Genomic DNA, 20,812 nt, shown 5'->3' on the forward strand with positions numbered 1-20,812 from the left:
AATCAGACTCAATCCTGCTATGAGGGCTATCTAGAGAGCAAATGTCACAGTTTCCACACTTGGGGAAATTCTAGATTTTGTTTCTGATATTGCCTTATATAAATAAGGACTTAAAACTTATATACTATTAAAATATGAATTATTAGGTATGTTTTATGCTTTTTTTGCTATACCATGAAAATAGTGTAATTTAAATACATTTTGAATATAATTCTTTAAAGCATTGTGATGTGAAGAAACAAATGGCTGTGGCTAAAGAGTTAAACTTTGAATTTTTTTAAAGTAATTACATACCTGTTTTAAAATAAAATTTAATTTTGGGTATTGAGATATAAATTTTTGGATGAATAAAATCCTTGTATTTTGTTCTTTAGGAAAATATGAATGTTTTATACTCTTTATTCCAAAAATGATGACTAAATACAAGATTTTTTTAGTTGAAAAACAACAAAAACAAAAACCAGTATGAATGGTAATGTGCATGCTTTATTAAACATTTGTATTATGTTACAAACCTACATTGATAGTGGTTTTTAGGGAAAAAAATATTTTTTTCATATATTATAGAAAATTATTAACTCAATTATTTGTATGAATAAAAAATTTTAATTATCAAAACAGCATAATAAATTTATTCATACACTTTATCAATAGCTTGGTCAACTAGGATTCCGAGGCATGAAAACCTTGAACCACATTCAGTCAGTTGTCTTTCCTTCTGCATATCATACAAATGAAAACCTTCTGATCTGTGCACCAACTGGTGCTGGGAAAACCAATGTTGCTATGTTAACTATTCTCCATCAGATTAAACAGCATATGGAAGGAAATGTCTTGAAAAAAGATAAATTTAAGGTTTGTTTTTGTACATTTTTTAAATATTAATTATAAACTTGCTCAGTACATTTAGTGAATTGTCCTGATGAAAGATAACAGTTAGTTGTTGTGAAATATATTTAATATATGTATAACCTCATTATACAGATTGTGATGATTAGTATCCTGAAAAAAGTTCATAATATTATTTTGTGTTGAATATTCTCTGTAAAATTAAAGTGGAAAATCACACAGAAAGATAACTTTAAAAGTAATATGTTTTATCTGGTAGATTATGCTGTACATAAAATAAAGTTTCTTGAAGATAAATAAATCTTGTCTTGTTATGCATTGCTAGCTTTAGAATATTATAATTAACCTCTGTACATATTAATTTACGTCATATTTGAACCTGTTAATTTAATCTCTGACTTTTAATTACAAACATCTGTTTAATTTAACTTTGAAAGGTGAAGGAAGTGAAGAATATTTTGTAAAACTTTATTTAAAACTTATTTCAATAATAAACAATACACTGTAATCAGTGGTGTAACTTTCATAAGGTAATATTTCACACTTTTCCAGTGTAAAGTGTGCCACTAGAAAGTGGTGCACCAGCATCTAAAGTTTCAGTCAGAGATGTATGATGTATCTGTATTTAATCTCTAATTAATAAGCCCAAATGCAATGTAAGGAGTGAAGCAAAACATTGTCTGTATATTATATTTTTTGTTTTTAAAATGTGAAATATGATATATGCTAGTTTTGGTTTTAGTTTTTTTTTCAAATTTTATTTGTACATGAAATCACTTAGTAAGTGATAGGATATTGTTTTGCTGTGGTTATTTTACTTTAAATGAGTGACTGTTTTAACAATTTTCTCTTGTTGAAGGCATTTGTAGTATATATTTATTTGCAGATATTAATGGTATCAGTGTGTGTGTGTGCATGCATGTGCGCATTTGTATAGACACACAATAAAATAGTTGATATGAAAAATAGTTGTTTTTAGCAGCTGCATAGTGGTTCATAGAATGGTTCTGAGTTTTCTTTTTATCAAGTGTAAACTTTTAGCTCATAACTTTATAATCTCTTGACAGATTTAAGATTTTATTACAGTTTTGGACTGATGAGGTCAAACCTCAATGATTGAAGCATTTGCCCATGCTCACTCTGTCATAGATCAATTTACTCTAATCCTGCTTAAAAGAATTTCAGTTTAAAAGTAAGCTGGTAGAGATGCTGATGAGTAATAAAAACAAATCAGGTGTACTCTTCCTTTGAGATGAATTCCTATGTGTGGTAAGGGGACCTCCCAGAAAAGGTTTTGTACTTTTAGTTCACCCTCTCTGGGATCTGAACATCCACTCACATGTTTGCCAGGCATGGTGACCTTTGAAGGGGAGAAGAGTATTGTCCAACATGCTAATGTAGCCTTGAATTCCTGTAGACAGGCAACCTTGGGATCAGTCAGCTGGTCTTTTTGGACAAGAATCAACTGAGTACCAGTGTTGGTCTTTCTCAATGGATGTTGCAGACATTGTGTCTGATACTAGTGTTCTGGTATAGTGCTTACAAAGCCCTGGCATTGCTGCAGTGTCTTTGTTTAGCATTGTGGTGTGGTGGGTTATAGGGTACTGAAATTTATTCTATTTATTATGGATACCCCAATCCACAAAAAAAAAAAAAGGAAAATGACCACACATGACAAATCTGTTGCACAGTTGCCATCACAGCTAGATTACATACCTTAATATCTCATTCTTTGTTCACTGTGTGAGAACTTAAGGCAGATGTATTCCTTTTTTTATTCAAAAGGGATTAGAGGGGCTTCCTGATTTCCCCAAGTCAGTTAGAAAGTCGTGCTCTGGCAACATTTTGTTGGAAACATCTACACTAGTACACATCAAACTTCTCCTAAATTTGAAGGCCATTGGGGATATACCCATTGAGGTTACTCCACTTGCTACTACATCACATCGTTGAGAGGGATTTAAGGAATATTTGCAAGTTGTTTTTTCCAGCCAAGGTGTTTTTGTGGTGCACTCATAAGGACAATAATGTTGCCTAAAGACATTCTAATTTTGATGTTTGCATAGCCACGTCTACTTGTCACTGTCAAGACAGGTTACTTGAATTGTAAGTAATGGCCATATATTCCCAACCCTTTCCGATGTTTCCAGTGCCAGTAGTTAAATCATTCTTGTCATGGTTCTTTGTGTGTTCATTGTGGTGGCAAAGATCACAAAGCTTATAAGTATAACCTGGAAACTCACTGTGTCAACAGTAGTGATACCCACATCTCATACTTTTGTTTCTGCCCTAAATGGATGGAGAAGAAATAGGTCCAACAAAAAAAATTGTGGACGATATTTCCTACCCTGAGGTTCAAAAGTTGCTGGTCCCCCACTGCATCTTGGACATATGCTGCTGCACTATGTTCCACTGCTACAGTGGGAGTGCAGACAGATCTTTCCATACCTCTGACAGAGTTGTTCTCCAACTATGTTAAGAGCCATTTTGCTCTCCTTAGTTAAAATAGTTTCCTGTATCTGTTCCCATCATTATTTCCAGTGGCTCCCCAGATCCACTTCATTCAGCCCCAGTTTCTGGGCTCTGCTCATGTCCTTCTTCTTCAGAGATGCCCCAAGGTACAGAATGATTATAATTATTCATTCATGCCTTCTGTTGCTGGAACCTACACCCACCAATCTAGACCTGCCCACTCTATCGAGGGCAGGATCCAAGGAGATCAAGAGACTTCATTCTAGTAAAAAAAATAACATGGACCTCTTTCCACCCAATTCTTCTCCACCTAAGTAACAATTGTCACTTTGATACAGAAGAACTGTCAAGGTTTTTGTTCTAATGTGGGTGACAGAACTTTGGTTCATTCTTCTCATCCCATGTGTCTTTCAGTAGAAGAAAAATTTCTGAAGCCTGCCTTGGTGGAAGTTAGACCAAGTTAACTAGCACTCTATGAACTTGATCCTGCCATCAGTGGATGACTGCTTGTTAGCACTGACTGACTGAATTGTCCAGATGGCTGCTCAATCTATTCCTAAAACATAGATGTTTTCCATAGTGTCCTTGTCTGTGGTGAAGTCCTGCCTGCCAGATAGCAGAGAAGGATCAAAAATGGGCTTAGGATACCTTTCATGGGTATCTCACTCTTTTGAAATCATATTGCTTTTCAATGGGCCTGTGCCCATGCTTGATAGAGTAGACCTCAAAGCTGGAAAGAATCTGGAATTAAGCTCACAACACGCATATCCTCCACCACCAGCTCCAAAATCATAGGGGAAATTCTCTCAGCTCTCTACCAGCCCTGGAATCACTTCACATTTGTTCTCATTTTGTTTTTCTTGATATTCAAAACCAACTGGCCCTTTTTTTGATCTACCGTTTCTATCCAGTTTATCCAGATAACTGGGCTATGTCAGTATTCATAGGAATGAGCTCGCTGACACTGTAGCCGAGTCTGTCTTCTCTGGTGCTATCACTGTTGTGCCTGTCCTGTATATGGACTACGGTTCTGCATTTAAGGCACAGCTTTGTGCCAGTTGGCAGTCGATTTAGAATGAGCAATGTTGTGATAAGCTTTTCTTGATAAAACCTTCTTGTTTTGGCTGTCTTGTTTTCATAAGGATCTGAAAGGAGAAGTTGTCCTTTGAAGGCTATTCATTTGTTAGTTTTTTAAATCATAATTTTATTTTATCTGGGTCTGATGTACCATGTAGCCCCTTTTCACTGTTATACTGTCATTACAACTATGAACAATAGCACCATTTTATACACATTTCCATGGATTTACTCCTGGTGCTGGACAGTGTAACTGGCAATGGTGACAGTGTCTATTTTACTTGTGTTTTTAAATTTTTAAGGGCCATTGGCCTTTTTAAATTCTACTTACGTTATTTACCAGCCTTCTGTATACAGTATTCTCAAGTGCCCTGATTTCTAAGAATAATCATATATTCCAGAATGAAAAAGATTAGCAAAAGTTTAAAATTGAGTGAAACATTTTTATTTACGCAACCCATTGAACAGGGTCATGACAGTGTGTATATATGTATGTCTGTACACAAATGATGGCACATTACTGGAAGGTTTTTAGAAAGATAGTCCAAGCTGCTTGTCTGTTAAAAAATCTCTTTCTGCCTCAAACTGAGAAATTATAACATTATATATATATTTGAAATGGTCATGCTAACTTTTCTAGAGCACTTGTGCTGCTGATAACTGATAATTTCCATCTGAAAATAAGGTATGACCTTCCATGAGGTATCACTTGAAATGCCACTGGAAAAGTTCATTATCCATTTATACATAGTATATCAGACTTTACAAAGAACTATCCCATGAGAACATTTGTGATACCATCGAAGAATAACACTATCAGATGTAATTAAAGCAAAGGAAACTTAGTTGACTTGTGAAGTTACATCTTGAATTAATCAAATATACATAGAATATGGTTAAGAATCTTTTAAAGATGAAATAACTAAATACAAAATTCTTTGTTTCAGAAACAGATTTAGTTAAATATGTTTTTTTTCTGTTTTATAAAAGATATTGCTGTCAAGTAAAATACATTTTTTAGACTGTGCTCTGCAATTTACTGAATGTGATACTTTTAAGTAATGAAGCAGTATAATGAGGCTCGGCTCACTTTTGTTGTCTAGTGTTTTTGTTTTGTAATGATTATTGGCAGGTTGTGTATGTTGCCCCAATGAAAGCCTTAGCAGCAGAGATGGTGAGAAACTTCAGCAAGAGACTAGAACCACTAGGAGTTTTGGTACGAGAACTTACAGGTGACATGCAACTGACTAAGACAGAAATATTACAGACTCAGGTATATGTTAAAGTCTTTAAAAGGAATTCATTTTGAAGATTTATTGTAAAAATAACTACTTTTTTGGAATGAAGTAAAAATGTGTAGAACTCTTAGTCTTTCTCAATTAGTTTCTGTATTTTTATGCATTAGTTTTAAAAGTGGTTAAATAATAGGATAGATATATTTTTAATTATAAAATCTGTAGTGATAATAGTATAAATTTAGCCATAAACCTGCAGCAAAAAATGTTAAATGCATATGATGTTTATCCTCTTCTAACCAATACCTTCTGGGAATTACAGGGGGAAAATGATTACCTAGAAAATTGAAGAATTATTTCTACATATTCTCACACATTTACTCTAGTATAAGATTCTGACTGAAAAGTTAAGATTTTAAATTTTCTTTTGATGTAGGTTTTATTAGCATTTGTTTTGGATGGAGTAATAACAAAAAATGAAAACCTTTAGCCCTGACTATTGAATTTGGCCTCAAGTTAGAATTATTAAGATGGCCAAAACCTTTTTTTTGATAAGGTTCCTGCCTGAGCAGATACAAGTTGTCATTGGATGAATATAAACTGCAAATTATTCATTTGAGGTTCAAATAGTTTGTAAATGGTAATTTTTAAGAAGTTGGTGATGTCAACAATTGTAAAATTCAACTAACTGCATGTTTTTAAAGCTGACAAAATCAAAATTATGTTATCTAAATCTTGGGATTATTTTCTTTTTCCACACTATATTTACTATATATTTCCTTTCTTCCTTGCACAGCTACATAATAATGTAAAGTTTCTTGGCTCTTTCAATTATCTTGAAGTTAGTTAGAATGTTAAGTTGTCATGTAGTTGTATTCTATTATTTGTAAGCCATGGGAAAGTAATAAATTACCTTAGTCAGTTTCACCCTATGTTTCATGATTTTTCTTGACCAATTGTATTGACAGTTAATTTTCAGATTTCAAGTAGTGGAGTTATGTAATTTAAAGCCTTTGGTCAGTGCTAGGATTATGTTTTGCCTCTGGTCAAAGGAAAGATATGTTACTACTTTTTTGAACATGTTACATAAATGAATAAAAGGTTGTAGATTAAGGTTAAAATAAGGAGATAAAAATACTATACATTTGTATTAATTTTAATACTCTGGATGATTTTATATTACATCATTTCTTTAAAAAAAACTGACTTGGCACAAGATGTGATTAGGTCAACTGTGGTGTGTGCATATATAACCAGATAAATATAAATATCCATAAAAAATCAGTATATGTAATGCTAGGCAATACATTAATTTTTCATAGACAATTAAAACCTACACTATAAGACACTAACAAACTTACTATAAACTAAAAACTTTGTGATATAATTGAAATTAAAAATTATGCCTTCATTCTTTGTTGTCATCATTTAGTCTTAATGGGTAATACCTGTGATACTAGCATCCAAATGTGTTTGGGATATTCCATCTGTTAGGCAAAATTCAAAACCAGGATTTAAAAAGAATCAGTTAATAGCTAGGAGGTGAGAGCTGAAGCTCACAATATTTTTAACTGCAACTGCCTCTTGATGTCTGCAAGCAATTGTGGAAAGGTAGTAACCCTTAATAATTTTAACATAGATAAAAAAATCAACCCAAAAATTCTAAAAGTAATAATAATAATATTTTATAGTAGAAATAAAGAATCCTAAATTTCTACAGAGCTCCTTACCTCTACCATTTTATTTAATAACTAGTGATGTTAATTAGAATGACAACAGGTAAACACTCACCAAAACCTTGCTTGTATACAAACCTCTATCCACCTGCTCATAGAATATAGTTGCCACATTACCTAAAAAGTCAAAATATAACAAAACAAAGAACTATGATTATTCTTAAGTATCCCAAATTACATCCCAGAAAAATAAATATACAAAATCAGCAATTTCTCCACCTTAAAAATCACATTAATGGAATTAGCACTCAAATATAAAAAGGCAGAAAAAAGAAATAATCTGACAGCAACTTTACTCAAAATCACAAGTGCTCTGACCAAACACACTTAACCCTATAATCTATTCCACCAATTATAAAACAAGGACAGTTTCATGTTCTCAAGTTGTTATATGGACTATATCAAAGGTCCAGAAATAATCTGACTGTAACTTCACACAAAATTAGAAGCGCTTTGACCAAACACACCTTAATCTAAGTGAGAAAAAGGACACAATTTCATGTACTCATGTTTTCTTGACTAATTATTATGTGTTCCATTACAGCTTGAGCACAGGACAGAGAGAATATTCTGCATCCATCATATGAAGGTGGGTTTCTCCAGGCATTTTGGTTCTCCCTCCCACCTAAATTTTGGAAATTGGACTGTAGTCCCCACCCACCTCCTGAAAGGGGTCTCTAGACCACAGCCTTGTTGTTCTAACCCTCATCCAATAATATAACTAATAACAATCTCATAAGCAAAACTTCGGAATTGCTCATTTTTTAACAAAGAAATCAGTAAACAATCTCTTGGCCCAGAAAACTTGGTACCTGAATAATGGCTGGATCTCTCTGCTCACCTCAAATCAGTTTGCTGTGACTGGCTTTAGTGACCCCTCTGGTCTTCTCCACAGTTCTTGCTCACCAAAACCACAAATGGTAAATTATCCTTCTCTTTAAGACAGCACATCAGCCAAACAATCCCTCAAGCATGGTTAAAGGGGAACAAAGTTTTCTGGCACATAAGTTAGGAAGAGTGTATCAAACCCTTTCTCAAACCAAACCCCTACCACCATTTTAAGGTTAAACAAAATGAAAGATTTGTACAGTTCAAGTATAAACCAGGTAAGCTAAGACAAGCATAGCTACCTGAAATTGATGATTCCATCCCAGTGTACCGAACTACTTTAAATAAAAATTTTAATAAATTAATTCTAATAACCATTATTTTTCATTTTTGAATAAATTATATATAAAGGAAATACTGTAATTACAAACTGTTTAAAGTATTTTTAATTGAGAGATAATAATTCCTCTAATGATATCTGTGGAACAACAGTTAGGAGTGGGTAAACCAAAGCTGGGAAATTCAAATCCCCTTCTTCTATCAATAATAGTCAATTATAGTCTGCTTTATACTAAAGTTTACATTTTCTTAAATAAAAAATGTGTTTCAAATGATACTTTTACTCACATTACAGCTATTACTCAACTGCTAGGGTTTCTTTACCTTTGCTCATCTAAAGCATTGGTCTGATTTTTTCTTGCTTGTTCCAATCTTTTATACCCCGCTTAACTGCCCATGGCAATATTTATCTTGTAACACTCTCTACCTATGTTTGCACTATCTATCTTGATACTGAATGTAAGTACCTCCTTCAGATAATATTGTCACTTTTTCCATACTGATCCAATCCACAGTCTCTAACACCTTTTAATGGAGAGGAAGAGTGTAAGTGTTATTGGAAATGATTTTAGATTTCAGAAAATGTCAGCTTCACCTACTCTCTCACATTACAGCTACAATCTCATGCTGATAAGATGGAGAGGCCATTGTTTTATTGGGGGATCTGCCCTACATGCATAACAAGTACACTCTTCACCTGGATCCTAAGTCATAAACTGCAGGTGGAATTTGATGTTGTTCATCATCACCATTTGTCAGGTCCAATCAAGTAGTCAAGGCCCCATTGTTCAGATTTGGAATTATAGTGGTCTATACATACCACATTGGTAGCTCGGACTCTCAATCCATCGTATGTATGCAGCTACAAACTGTGAGTAGATCCCAACCTATAGCTATAAAATAATATATTCAAAGTCACTGGAATTACAACAAGAATGTAAGCAACACTGAAGCCGATAAACCCTCTCCTCAACCTGAAGAAATTTGAAAGGCAACACCCAAACTCAGAATAACAAGATCCTACATGTCACACTCAACTTAAGGAAATAGAACTCATCTATTCTGGAATTATGATCATTTGTTCTCAATCTCCAATCATATGGGCAGTGAAAATTCCACTTGCTCCTAGAATCATGAGATGTGGAATAAACAGCACTCAACTGAGGGACTATTTTATGAATTTAGGTCAATATGTTGGAAATCAAAATGTACATTATAATTCAAACTTTATTATTATATATGAGTTAATTTCTTAAAAGTAAATATTAAAAGAACACATCCAAATATAGATTTAAGTGAGTCTGTAATATTTGAATGCCACTCTGGTTAAGATTAGATTTTTGGGATATCAAAATACTAAGCCTATAGTTTCGTACAAATTAGGAACTCAAATTACTAATATCAAAAGCTGTAATGTAAAATAAGAACTTTGCAACTTTTTATTTTGCTGAGATAAAGATTACGTACTGAATCAATCACGGTGGCCCCATCGAACTTTCCATTTTTGAAAACTGTCCATTACACACTCTTATTACAGCATATGACATGTGAATAACCAAGCAGCAGCTTAGAATGTCCCCAGAGTGCTTTTCTCAGTCATTTTAATATGTGGAAAGGCTACCACGTTCTTTTGATCCAAGATTTCAGTGAAGTAGGGTGTGTCTTTAGTCTTCTCAAAGTTCCCTATTTTTTGAGTCCAAATACATCTTAGTTATAAGCTTAATAAATTATAGTAGATTTCTATAGTATCAGTGTAGTTATTTATGAGTTTTTTTTGGTTATTCAGCTGCGTGCGTGCACATATATATGTATATATGTGTGTGTGTGTGTATATATATATATAAACTTAAAAATGTTTGATATCCTCCATGTGTGAAACTTTAAAAGGCTAAGCAACCTATGTGCAACAACAACAAGATCATAGTGAAAAGAGATAATTTTTTGCTTTACTTCTTGATTCATTGTTCTATATTTAAGAAAAATAAGCTTAATTTATTTCTAAATTGTAGTAATCTATATACATATATAATGTATAATAATTGAAGTATTACTGTATATTACAAAATACTTGTCCAGATAAAACGGTCAATACTGAATACATAAGATGAGTGCAAGTGGACTGCATCAGTGCAAGTTACGTAATGTTAGCAAAGGCTTGGTATCTCAACATGATATCACATTGCACTCAAACTAGTAACAAAACAGACTTAATATTTTCACAAAGAAATATTCAGTAAACATATTTCATTAAAAAATCTGGTGATTTACAAAATACTTGTAATCTTTATTAAAAAATCTACCAAATTATGTGGAAATGCATGTGCTGTATCAAAAGTTGTAGTGCAAATACTTAACATGTGCATACTATGCCCAGCCTGTAGCAAATGGGTTGTGTGCTGGGGAGTCCTGAGGAACACTGCAATTTAAAATCAAATCAGCCTCTGTTTTATTCAATGCAATTATTGGTAGGAATGGGCAAGATCCTCTTACACTTATTCAGATAGTTTATGAGCAGTGGTCCAGCAGAGCACAGTTTGCCTCTAAGTGTTCTTATGAAACACCTCATTTCTCCATATCCTGTTGCATTCTACATAAAGTATATTGCATTAGTGGGTTCTAGTGTTGATTTTATTTGATGAAAGCACATATGATTGGGCAACACTCACTCTAGAGTGGGTTACTGTGAAAAAGAGGCAAGGAACCCTGGAAAGAAATGATGTAACATGATTAGTAAGAAAAATACTTATCCCTCCTGATGCATGATCTCATGCAAGTAATGTGAGATAGAAGTATGAGGGAAGATCCACATACCAGCCAACATATTGTCCTCCAATAGGCAGTTCAACTGGGTCACAAAGAGCATAGAAAACTGACAGATCTCTTCACCTCCAAATGGAGTCCAGAATAAGTGATATGGATCAATTTTTGTACCCACCTAAATAAAGTAACCAGAGATAAACCTTGGGAAACTGAAGAATCATAATAAGTAAAAAGTTATCTAGCACCTCCAAAGATGATAAAGCAGGCAACGTAACACATTTCATTGAACATAATAAATTATTTAGATTTGATTGGTCATAACAGTGAGAAATAGCAGTCATGATGAATCAGAGAAAAGGGTTTAGTCAAGAAGGACATCTGTTGAATGATAATGTTCTGTTTATGTGCAAAGCTGGCAGCAACAAAAGCTAAACATTAAGGGAAAGGTGATGCATGGTATCATGTGAGGGCTGAAACAGATGTTGAGAAAGAGCATGTAACAGCACTTTTATATCTCAGTTAAGTAAATGAAATGCGAGAAAGCATGGAGAACTTAAAGCTTTTCTATCTCTGAAGTTAGCCAGTATAGTTCAGATGCAGAAGATGTGAAACTATTATCAAAGAGCTATGTTTGAACTATTGTTGGTACATCTAGATGAAATGGCTTTAACCTCCTCACAATATATGTGACATTTCCATTGATAAATATCCAAAGTGGGATGATACAGGCTTGGAACTGTGCAAGGCAAGTTAGAAGTTTTATCCCAGTGCTGTATGAAGGACTATGCAATCTCAACACCTGGAGCCTGAGCTTCAGGATGGAGGGGTATAAGTTGATAAATCACAATTGCCTTGACAGAGACAGCTGAAGAGGAAGAGGAAGAAGTGGACACTCTTGAAAGTACTGCAGTAGCAGAAACCTCAGTGAAGCTAGCCAATCCAGCACTACCAAAAGAACATAACCATGTGTTGAAAAAATTATTGCTAGGATTCTGGGTAGACATATAGGTGCAATTCACTCCAGTCTTGGCTGAATGCTTCTATTGCCAATGCCAAAAGATTAGGTACTGGAGACCAAAGTGCCAGTGGCTGAGTGTTTCAGTGAGTTGCAAATCCCACAATAAAAACCTAGATGAAACAGTCATTCTTTTGGGAGAATCTGGTATGGTTGATACAACCGATTTGTCACTAAATGGTGTATATACAGGCACAGGGAATGGAGATGATGAGAAAAGATTGGTAAGAATTGGTAGAACACATGCAAATAGTTACTGGCAATATTGAACTTGGTCATCCACAGTCCTGGAAAAAATAATCATAAAAAGATGAAAAATAAAAAATTATAATAAGGTACTACCATTTGAGGTTAAGTAAGATAAAACTTACCTCTTGAAGCTAGCATTCCTCTCTTCAGTATAGTAGAGGCACTAATGAACTATCAGTAAAGTGATAGTTTACTGTGACTGTCATACTTTTATATGCAGCTTAAGGTGTACATCTGCATAAAGTAGTGCCAAGTTCTTAAATGACTTTATTTTTAACTGTAAATAATTTTAATAGAATTTTTTAAAATTTATTTTTCATCTTTTTATGCTTTTCTTATTTTAACTTGGGAAAGCAGTCACCTTCCCACAACTCTCTGTAGGCAGTGAAGGGTGATATAGATGTGGGATGTTGTGGGCTTGAGCATTCTCATCTTGCTCTCCTAATTTCTAATTTTTTTTATGAGATACTATCAGATTGGAAGTTAAGACTGATAGATGGTGTATCCCCACTGCAGTGTGGGCCCTACTTCAGCAGTTACCTCCAAACCAAGGATAGTTTTATAATCCCATGTTGTAGCTTGTACCCTAGGATCCTTTTTAAAAATATGCTTTGTATTTTGTTTCATGTTAATTTGTTTTGTTTATGGCTTAAAAAATTATGGTTATAATATAATTAATCAGAGGTTGGGATTTGCTGTTTTTAATGCAGTTCTTCCTCATGATTCTGTTTATTTATTTAGTTTCATTTGGATGTAATTAATTAATTATACACATTACACCCAATGACATCTTGTGCTAGGTTAATTGTTTTTGAAGAAATGATGTAATAGAAAGTCACCTAAAGCATCTTAACTAATACAAATAGACAGTATTTTTCTATCTCTATTTTAACCTTAAACAAATCTTTAACATTTTATTCAGAGTCTGTGATATTTATGAGTTACTAATTTTTATTAATGCAAGGTTAGGCCTGATAAAATGTTGAGCAGTGAGGTTTAAATGGTCAAATAAACTTTTAAACTATTACTTTCACATATTTGAGAAATAAATTGGTATTTTTGTAACATAACTTTTGATCCTGTAGATGCTGGTTACAACTCCTGAGAAGTGGGATGTAGTGACACGAAAGTCAACTGGAGACGTCGCCCTTGTTAAGCTAGTTAAATTGCTAATTATTGATGAAGTTCATCTTCTTCATAGTGATAGAGGCCCTGTTTTAGAAGCATTGATTGCCAGAACACTCAGACAGGTACACTGGAAGATATTTGAGAAAGTCTTCTTACTAATCTGATACTAGTTATGTAATACTAGTCTTGTCACTATATTTAATCCTTGAAATTGTGACATCATGTTTGACAGCAAAAAATAAAGTTGTTGTAATTATATTAGTCAAAATAACATAATGGCAAATCCTTAAGAAATTCCTCCATTTAAATACTTCCTAATTTGTTCGTACTGCTCTTGAAGGTGAATTCCTGGATATGGTGATGGAATCTCCCAGTGGATATTGTGTCTAATGCTGATGTTTGGGTATAGTTTTTACGAAACCCTGGTATTGCTGCAGTTACCTTGTTTGGCATTGTAGTGTGTTCTCTTGTAGTGTTCCATGGTGAGTTGTGTCAGTGTGCACCAAAGTATTCTTCCTTTATTATTGATCCTCCCTATAAAAATCAAAATAAAGTAGTGAAAAAAACATGTTTCTGAACAGCAATCTTTAACCAAATCAACACCTGTACCTATTTTTCTGATACTACATTCTCTTTCAGATTAATCTTTAGAGCAAAAGTCTCCCTCTTTTTTATTAAGAAGGGACTAGAGGAACTTGCTGGCTCTCCTAAGTCAATCAAAAAGCTTTGTTCTAGTGACATATTGGTGGAAACGTCCACTCTTGAACACAGTAAACTCTTTCAACATTCGTAGGCCTTTTGGGATATACCCATCAAGGTTGCTTCCCATGCTATTTTGAATTCATCACGAGCAGTTATTGTTGAGAGGTATTTGAAGAACATCCCCGAGTCAGTGATCCTCACTGGTTTCTGCAGTGAGGCGTATCTCCATTCTCAAATATTGAATTATGATGCCAACCAGTGTCCTCATTTTGATGTTTAAGATACTCTCGGTGAAAGCTTTTCTTGTGCATCTATCACTTTTGCTTCATCCTCCACCTTCTTAGCCATCAAGACTTGGGCAGTGCAATTGCCTCTTTCCTTTTAATCTGATCATCTGTATGACTATAATTGCCCCTTTACACTGGCAGAACTAAAGCTGGCTCTTCATTGGTCTGGCAATATATTGATTGGACCTGACATACACTCTTAGAATGATAAATCATCTTTCTCCTGCTTCTCTTTCTATTCTTCTGGTTGTTTTTAACCAGATATAGCAAGGAGTATGTTTTTCCTGATGCATGGCACCAGGCTATAGTCTTACCTTTCTCTAAACCAGGGAAGGATCCCAAGATTCCTTCAAACTATTGTCCAATTTATTTGAGCTGTATCTGTGAGACGTAAGAGAGGTTGGTTAATGCTTGTTTTGTTTGGTTCTCTGAATCAAACAAATTCCTCTTGCATACCCAGTGTTGGTTCTGGTGATGGCACTCCACCATGGGCCTCCTGATTTGACTTGAAACGTCATCAGAGAAGCCTTTCTCAAGTGACATCATCTTATGTCAGTATTCTTTGACCTTTGGGTATGACATTTTGCTAGATCTACACTTTATTAATTTTTTAATGGACATGTGATTCCAGGTTCATGTGGGTTCAACACTTTCCAGTTCTTTCCTACAGGAACTTGAAGTCACTCAGGGCTGTGCTCTGAGTGTCACACTTTCATTATAAAGATTAATGCTATCACGGGGATAACTCCCTATGTCAATGATTTCCACATTTCGTGTCAGTGCTAAAGATATATTTTGCTCTCATTTGATCAGAACTGGACATTGGCCTTGAAGGTGCTGGACCCTGTTTATTATCAAGGTCTTTCTACACTTCCCGAATTCAGAATTTGTACACAAAGTCTCATAAACCTTCTCTACTCCTCCACTGTTTGTAACTGTCTTTACTGTATTCTTTAAAACTTCCGATCCTTACCATAGCATCCCACCTGGGGTTGTTTTTTCCTTCCTCAGTTGGCCATGATTTTTCAAAACAGATGATCTGTCATTATTCCTTTTGGCCTTTGTTTCAAAGCGCAGTTTGATGAATTGGGTCTGTCCTTAGTTGACATTGCTGTATCCATTGGCTTATTATTACCATTCTTAAGTGTGACCTTACTTTGAGTTGTCTGAGAAAAGCTGATACTCTCAATTAGAAGTACCATCTTTCTTTTATTTGCTGAATATTTTTTAAACCACCCTTCCATTTCCATTTATACAGATGGTTTGAAATCAGGTGACTCTGTGGGCCTTGCCATGGTTTGTTGTGGTTTGGTGGTTGCGCACAGAATCCCCTTTACAGTTTCTGTGTTCACTGCCTAACTCTACACCATTTCTTCTTCCCTGTATCACATAGGAGCTAAGCAGTATTCAAATTGTACTATTTATACCAACTTGCTTATCTCTCTACTGGCCCTGGAATCGCTTCATGTTAGTTCTCACCCTGTTCTTGCCGATATTTAAAACCAGTTATTTCATTTCTTTCCATCGTCTATCTAGTTCTTCTGGATACAAGGCCACATTGGTATTTACAAGAACAATCTTGCTGACACTGCAGTTAAGTCTGTTTGCTCTGGTGCTATCACTGCTGTGAGTGTTTCATACATGGACTATGGTCCCGTATTCAAGGTTTGTCTCTGCACCAGTTGACAGTCTACTTGGAATGAGCAATGTGAAAAGGATCGGAAAGAAGAATTTGTCCTAACTAGACTATGTATTGGTCAGTTTTTTAACTCATCATTTTGTTTCTCCTGAGACTGCACCATTGTGGGGTATGTGTGACACTCAGGTCACAATAGTCCACATTTTACTGTCATCTCATCATTACAACTGTCGACAATGGCACTATTTTAGACGTATTTTGTTTACAGGTTAGTTCCTGATGCTGAACAGTGTCATTGGCGGTAGTTACTCTGTTCACATTAGATATGTTTTTAGTTTTTTAAAGGCCATTGGCTTTTTTTCTTATGCTATTTAAGTTCAGGATATCTGAACTGTAAGGTATGACCATACATTTCTAATTTTCTCCAGTTTTTACAGTGCCAAGGGTTTGGATGTACAAATGAATCATGTTATGGTTCTTTGAAGTGTGCTCATTGTGGTAGAGAAGACCACAATCCCTACCAGTGCCAACTGGAACCACTATGTTAACTGTTGTGGCTTCCACATCTGTTAGTTGCCCTGTGAAGGTGGAGGAGGAAGAATTATGGCAATTAATGATAGTTAACAACATTTCTCATTGCAAGGCTCGGAAATTATTGTCCCTATCCCCATCTCAGGCATATGCTGTCATACTATGTGGAAGTGCAGAGTGATCTTTCTGTGCTTCCATCATAGTCATTCTCAAACCATATCAAGAGTCTTTTGCCCTCCATGACAAGTGTACATCTACTCCTGTCTTTGTCCCTACTGTTCCTTCTAGTTACTTCCTGGGCCCACTTCCCTAAGCCCAGTCTTCTGACATCTACTTAGGTCCACCTTCTTTGACCCTGAAATATGGAACAGTTATTCATTCATGCCCTCATTTTTTAAAAAGTAAGTAAACGATGCTAGAAATATTGTAGCCACTATTTTCTAAAACTACAAATATATATTTTGATTTCACAAATGTAATTCTAGGAAACAGCATGGAGCCAAAATTGGGGTTTGTAACACAGTTTGAGTAAGGAACATCTACAGTAACTCCAGCCTTTCCTTACTTCTTCTTATAGTTACTATTTTCAGTTTTCTAAATTTCAAAATTTTTATTTATCTTGTACAACTGGCATGGCTGGATTTATATTTGGTTTCAAATTTACATGGGCTCAGTTGAATTGACCAACCATGTGAGCACACTGTACATATTTACAGTTGTTATAATTTTGGTATTTTTAACTTTTAATGTGTGTATTTTCAGCTTTGTGTTTTGCAGGTTTTATGGGCATTTTTGCATTTTTTTACCAGCAATTGTGATCCTCTTTGCTGCATCTCATCAAATTTGGTATGAAAGTTTTTTGAGTTTGTTTTGAGATACATGCAAATGTCAGTTTCACATTTTATGTTTTGCAGTTTCTGTGAGCATTTTTCATTGTTTACAATTAAGTGATTTTTCTTCTCCTGAGATAACCTTTCATTCATGATAAATTTACGAAATTTGCATTCAAGGGATGAATGCTCCAGCTACTTTTTAATAAAGTCGAGAGATTTGTCCAGTCTTTTTTTTTCTTACCAGTCCAAGTGGAAAGTCATTTTCATGTTAAAATCGAAAGACTTTTTTCATCAGAAAAAATTTTAAATTTCATATGCATAATTTATAAAATCTCCAAAATATATTTTAACATTTGTTTCTAGTGAAACTTTATATTTTAAAATTGGTTAATCTGAACTTTGAAACTCATAACTGTTTACATCTATTTATATATAAATTTTATTGTTTTACTCCCTGTTAAAACCTGTCTTAACCACTATTCATATCATTGGTGAAAGTGGAGCTCATGTTATACCGTTGAGTTATATTATTCACGAGCTACTTTAAGCTGCTCATTTGCATGCCTTGTGAAAAGTTTTTTTTTTTTACCTAATTTAACCTTAACCTTGAAAAAAGAAGAGTTAAGAGGGATCTTATTGAGGTGTTTAAGACTAAAGAGAATTGATAGTATTGATGCATCAATGTTTTTCTATTTAACAGTGAGAATAGTAGGACTAGAAGAAACAAGTATAAATTTTGGCAGTGATGGAATCATGTTCAATTAAAATAGTTTTATTTTTCTAACAGGATGTGTGGTCTTTGGAAAGAGTTGCCTTCACATGTTGTAGAGGCAGTAACTTTAAACATTTTTAAAAAAAGGCTTGTTAAGTATATAAAAGATAAGGGCTGGCTTTAAGTATGTTTTTAAGTTAAGTTTGTTAAATGTGGAACAGCTGCAATGGACCAATATGTCCCATGTTGTCTCAAAATTTTATGTTAAAGAAATACTTGTTTTTACACTTTAGTTACTTTTATAATAACAGATAAAGAATACAATGAAACACAGGAAATAAAGTACTTACCTGAATTTTTTTTACACTGTTAACTATCGATTACACTTAATGTGCTTTTTTATACCGATGATGGTAGTGTGCTAAATAATTATTTAATTAAGTAATGCACCATAGAGCATAAAACAATAATAAGCAAAAACAGACAATACATTATAACTATAACAATTTTACTGATTTTCTACTATGTGACAAGAGCTGTGAAAATTTGTTCAAGTTAGTTGATATGCTTCCTGTGGTAACAAATCTTTTAAACAGAAATTTACAGTTCTGTAATCAGAAACCTATGTAATATAATGTGTCAACTGATAGATGAAAATCTTGGCTTTCTGTTGATAATAAATAATTTAGTAACAAGTGTATGATAAGAACACTTAACTAAGCTTGAAAGAGAGGATGTGATAGGTTGGTGTGGCAAGAGGAGTGTTAGATTTTCTGTTTGATGGCTCTGTAATAAAACAAGATTGAAGGCTATAAAAATTGTGGCTTGTTTGAGCAAAGAAGATTTTATAGAAAGCCAGTTATAATAATTTTTTACTCATTAGAGGGGTGGTTCATAAAATAGAGAAGAATACAAGTCTAGTGATAAAGTGTTGCATTTCTCACACTAGGGAAGTTCCAATTTTTTAAAAATATTGTTCAGTAAAATTAAGAACTTAAAACGTATATGTACTATTACAGTATGGATTATTAGCAACAATTTTATGCCATACCAATTGGTATAACATAAACAAAAATAGTTTAATTAAATTTTGATTGTAAATTACTAAACATTTTGTGATGTGCAGCACCTTTTCTTTATGTTTGTGCAGAAAAGGTTACAAAGTTCCAATTAAGTCGAACATCATATAGTAAATTTCAAGCCAAGAAAATATTCATGGATGATTCTGAAAGATTAGGCAAAAGAATCTTAACTGAAATGAAAAATAAAATTGAAAGTAAACCATTTAACATATGCACAGTCATTGGGTAATTAATAATGGTTCCTTCACTAGTAAACCAGTAACCCTTTGAATGCATTATACCTTTTTTCAAATTTTTTAGGTTAAAATATGAAATATCATTAACACGAGATATTCTTTAGAGAAGTTACAAAAAAATGTTATAAATGCAACATTTTATGAATTATTTTGTTTGTGTTTTGACAAACATAGTGACCACAAAAATGCAAAACAAAAATGATTTAATGAATCAGATGTATGGAATCATGGTTGAGAATTATAGCAGTACAGTAATTCAGTCATGACATTTCGTATTTAATATTTTGACTGTTTATCAACAGTTTTATTTCTTTAATAAAATCTACTTTTTGAAATTATATAAGTTAACAGATAAAATATCAACACATTATATTATTTGGAGAATTTACATAAAAATGTCGTGCATACATTTTATATATTCTTTTATTTGTGCCCCTTGGTGTGGTGAAGGAATTTCCTAGGGAAGGTTCTTTCCTTTCACTTTACCTCCTCTGGGTTCTAAACATCCATCCATGTATTTGTCATGTATGGCAATCTGTGAAGGGGAGGAGAGGATCCAGGTGGTTGAGGGGTCCAACCCTAACACACCATTTTGGCTTTGAATTCCTGTAGATGGGCAGCCTTGGGGTGGCCCCCCTTGAGTCATTCAGCTGGTCCACTTGGGCAAGGGTCAACCAAGTACCAGTGTTGGATGTTCTCAACAGGTGTTGGAGACATATCTGATGCTGGTGTTTGGGTACAGTGGTCATGAAAACCTGGTGTTGCTGCAGTGTTCTTGTTTCACATTGTAGTTCATCCACTCGTAGGGCTCCAAGGTGGGTGGGTTCAGTTGGCACCGAAATTTCCCTCTCTTTATTATGGATACTCCAATTAAAAAACCTTAATATATAGTGAAAAACAGTCCATAGGTAAACGACCATGTCTTGACGAATCTGAGCAGCAATCCTCACCATGTGTACCACCTGTTATACCTCTTTTTCTTATATTGCACTCAGTTTCAGACAAACCTTTAAGGTAAATATCTCCCTTTTTCATTCAGAAGGGACTAGAGGAACTTGCTGGTTCTCCAGAGTCAGTAAAAAAGCTTCGATCTGGTGACATA

General features: G+C 34.1%; 1 protein-coding gene across 7 annotated transcripts in view; it reads left to right on the forward strand.

Moving 5' to 3' along the window:
• Nucleotides 1-20,812, forward strand: part of obe (activating signal cointegrator 1 complex subunit obelus) — a 241,105-nt gene that overhangs the window by 70,725 nt on the left and 149,568 nt on the right. For all 7 annotated transcript variants that reach the window (XR_013032327.1, XR_013032326.1, XM_076517566.1 and 4 more), the window contains exons 9-11: nt 655-855; nt 5,531-5,671; nt 13,646-13,810. Coding sequence is in view for 5 of the 7 variants with exons in the window: in XM_076517566.1 (XP_076373681.1) it covers nt 655-855; nt 5,531-5,671; nt 13,646-13,810 (507 nt within the window). In the remaining 2 variants the exon portion in view is untranslated. The remainder of the gene's footprint in view (nt 1-654; nt 856-5,530; nt 5,672-13,645; nt 13,811-20,812) is intronic.

This window comes from Tachypleus tridentatus, chromosome 8, assembly GCF_004210375.1.
Source record: "Tachypleus tridentatus isolate NWPU-2018 chromosome 8, ASM421037v1, whole genome shotgun sequence".
Lineage (NCBI taxonomy): Eukaryota > Metazoa > Arthropoda > Merostomata > Xiphosura > Limulidae > Tachypleus > Tachypleus tridentatus.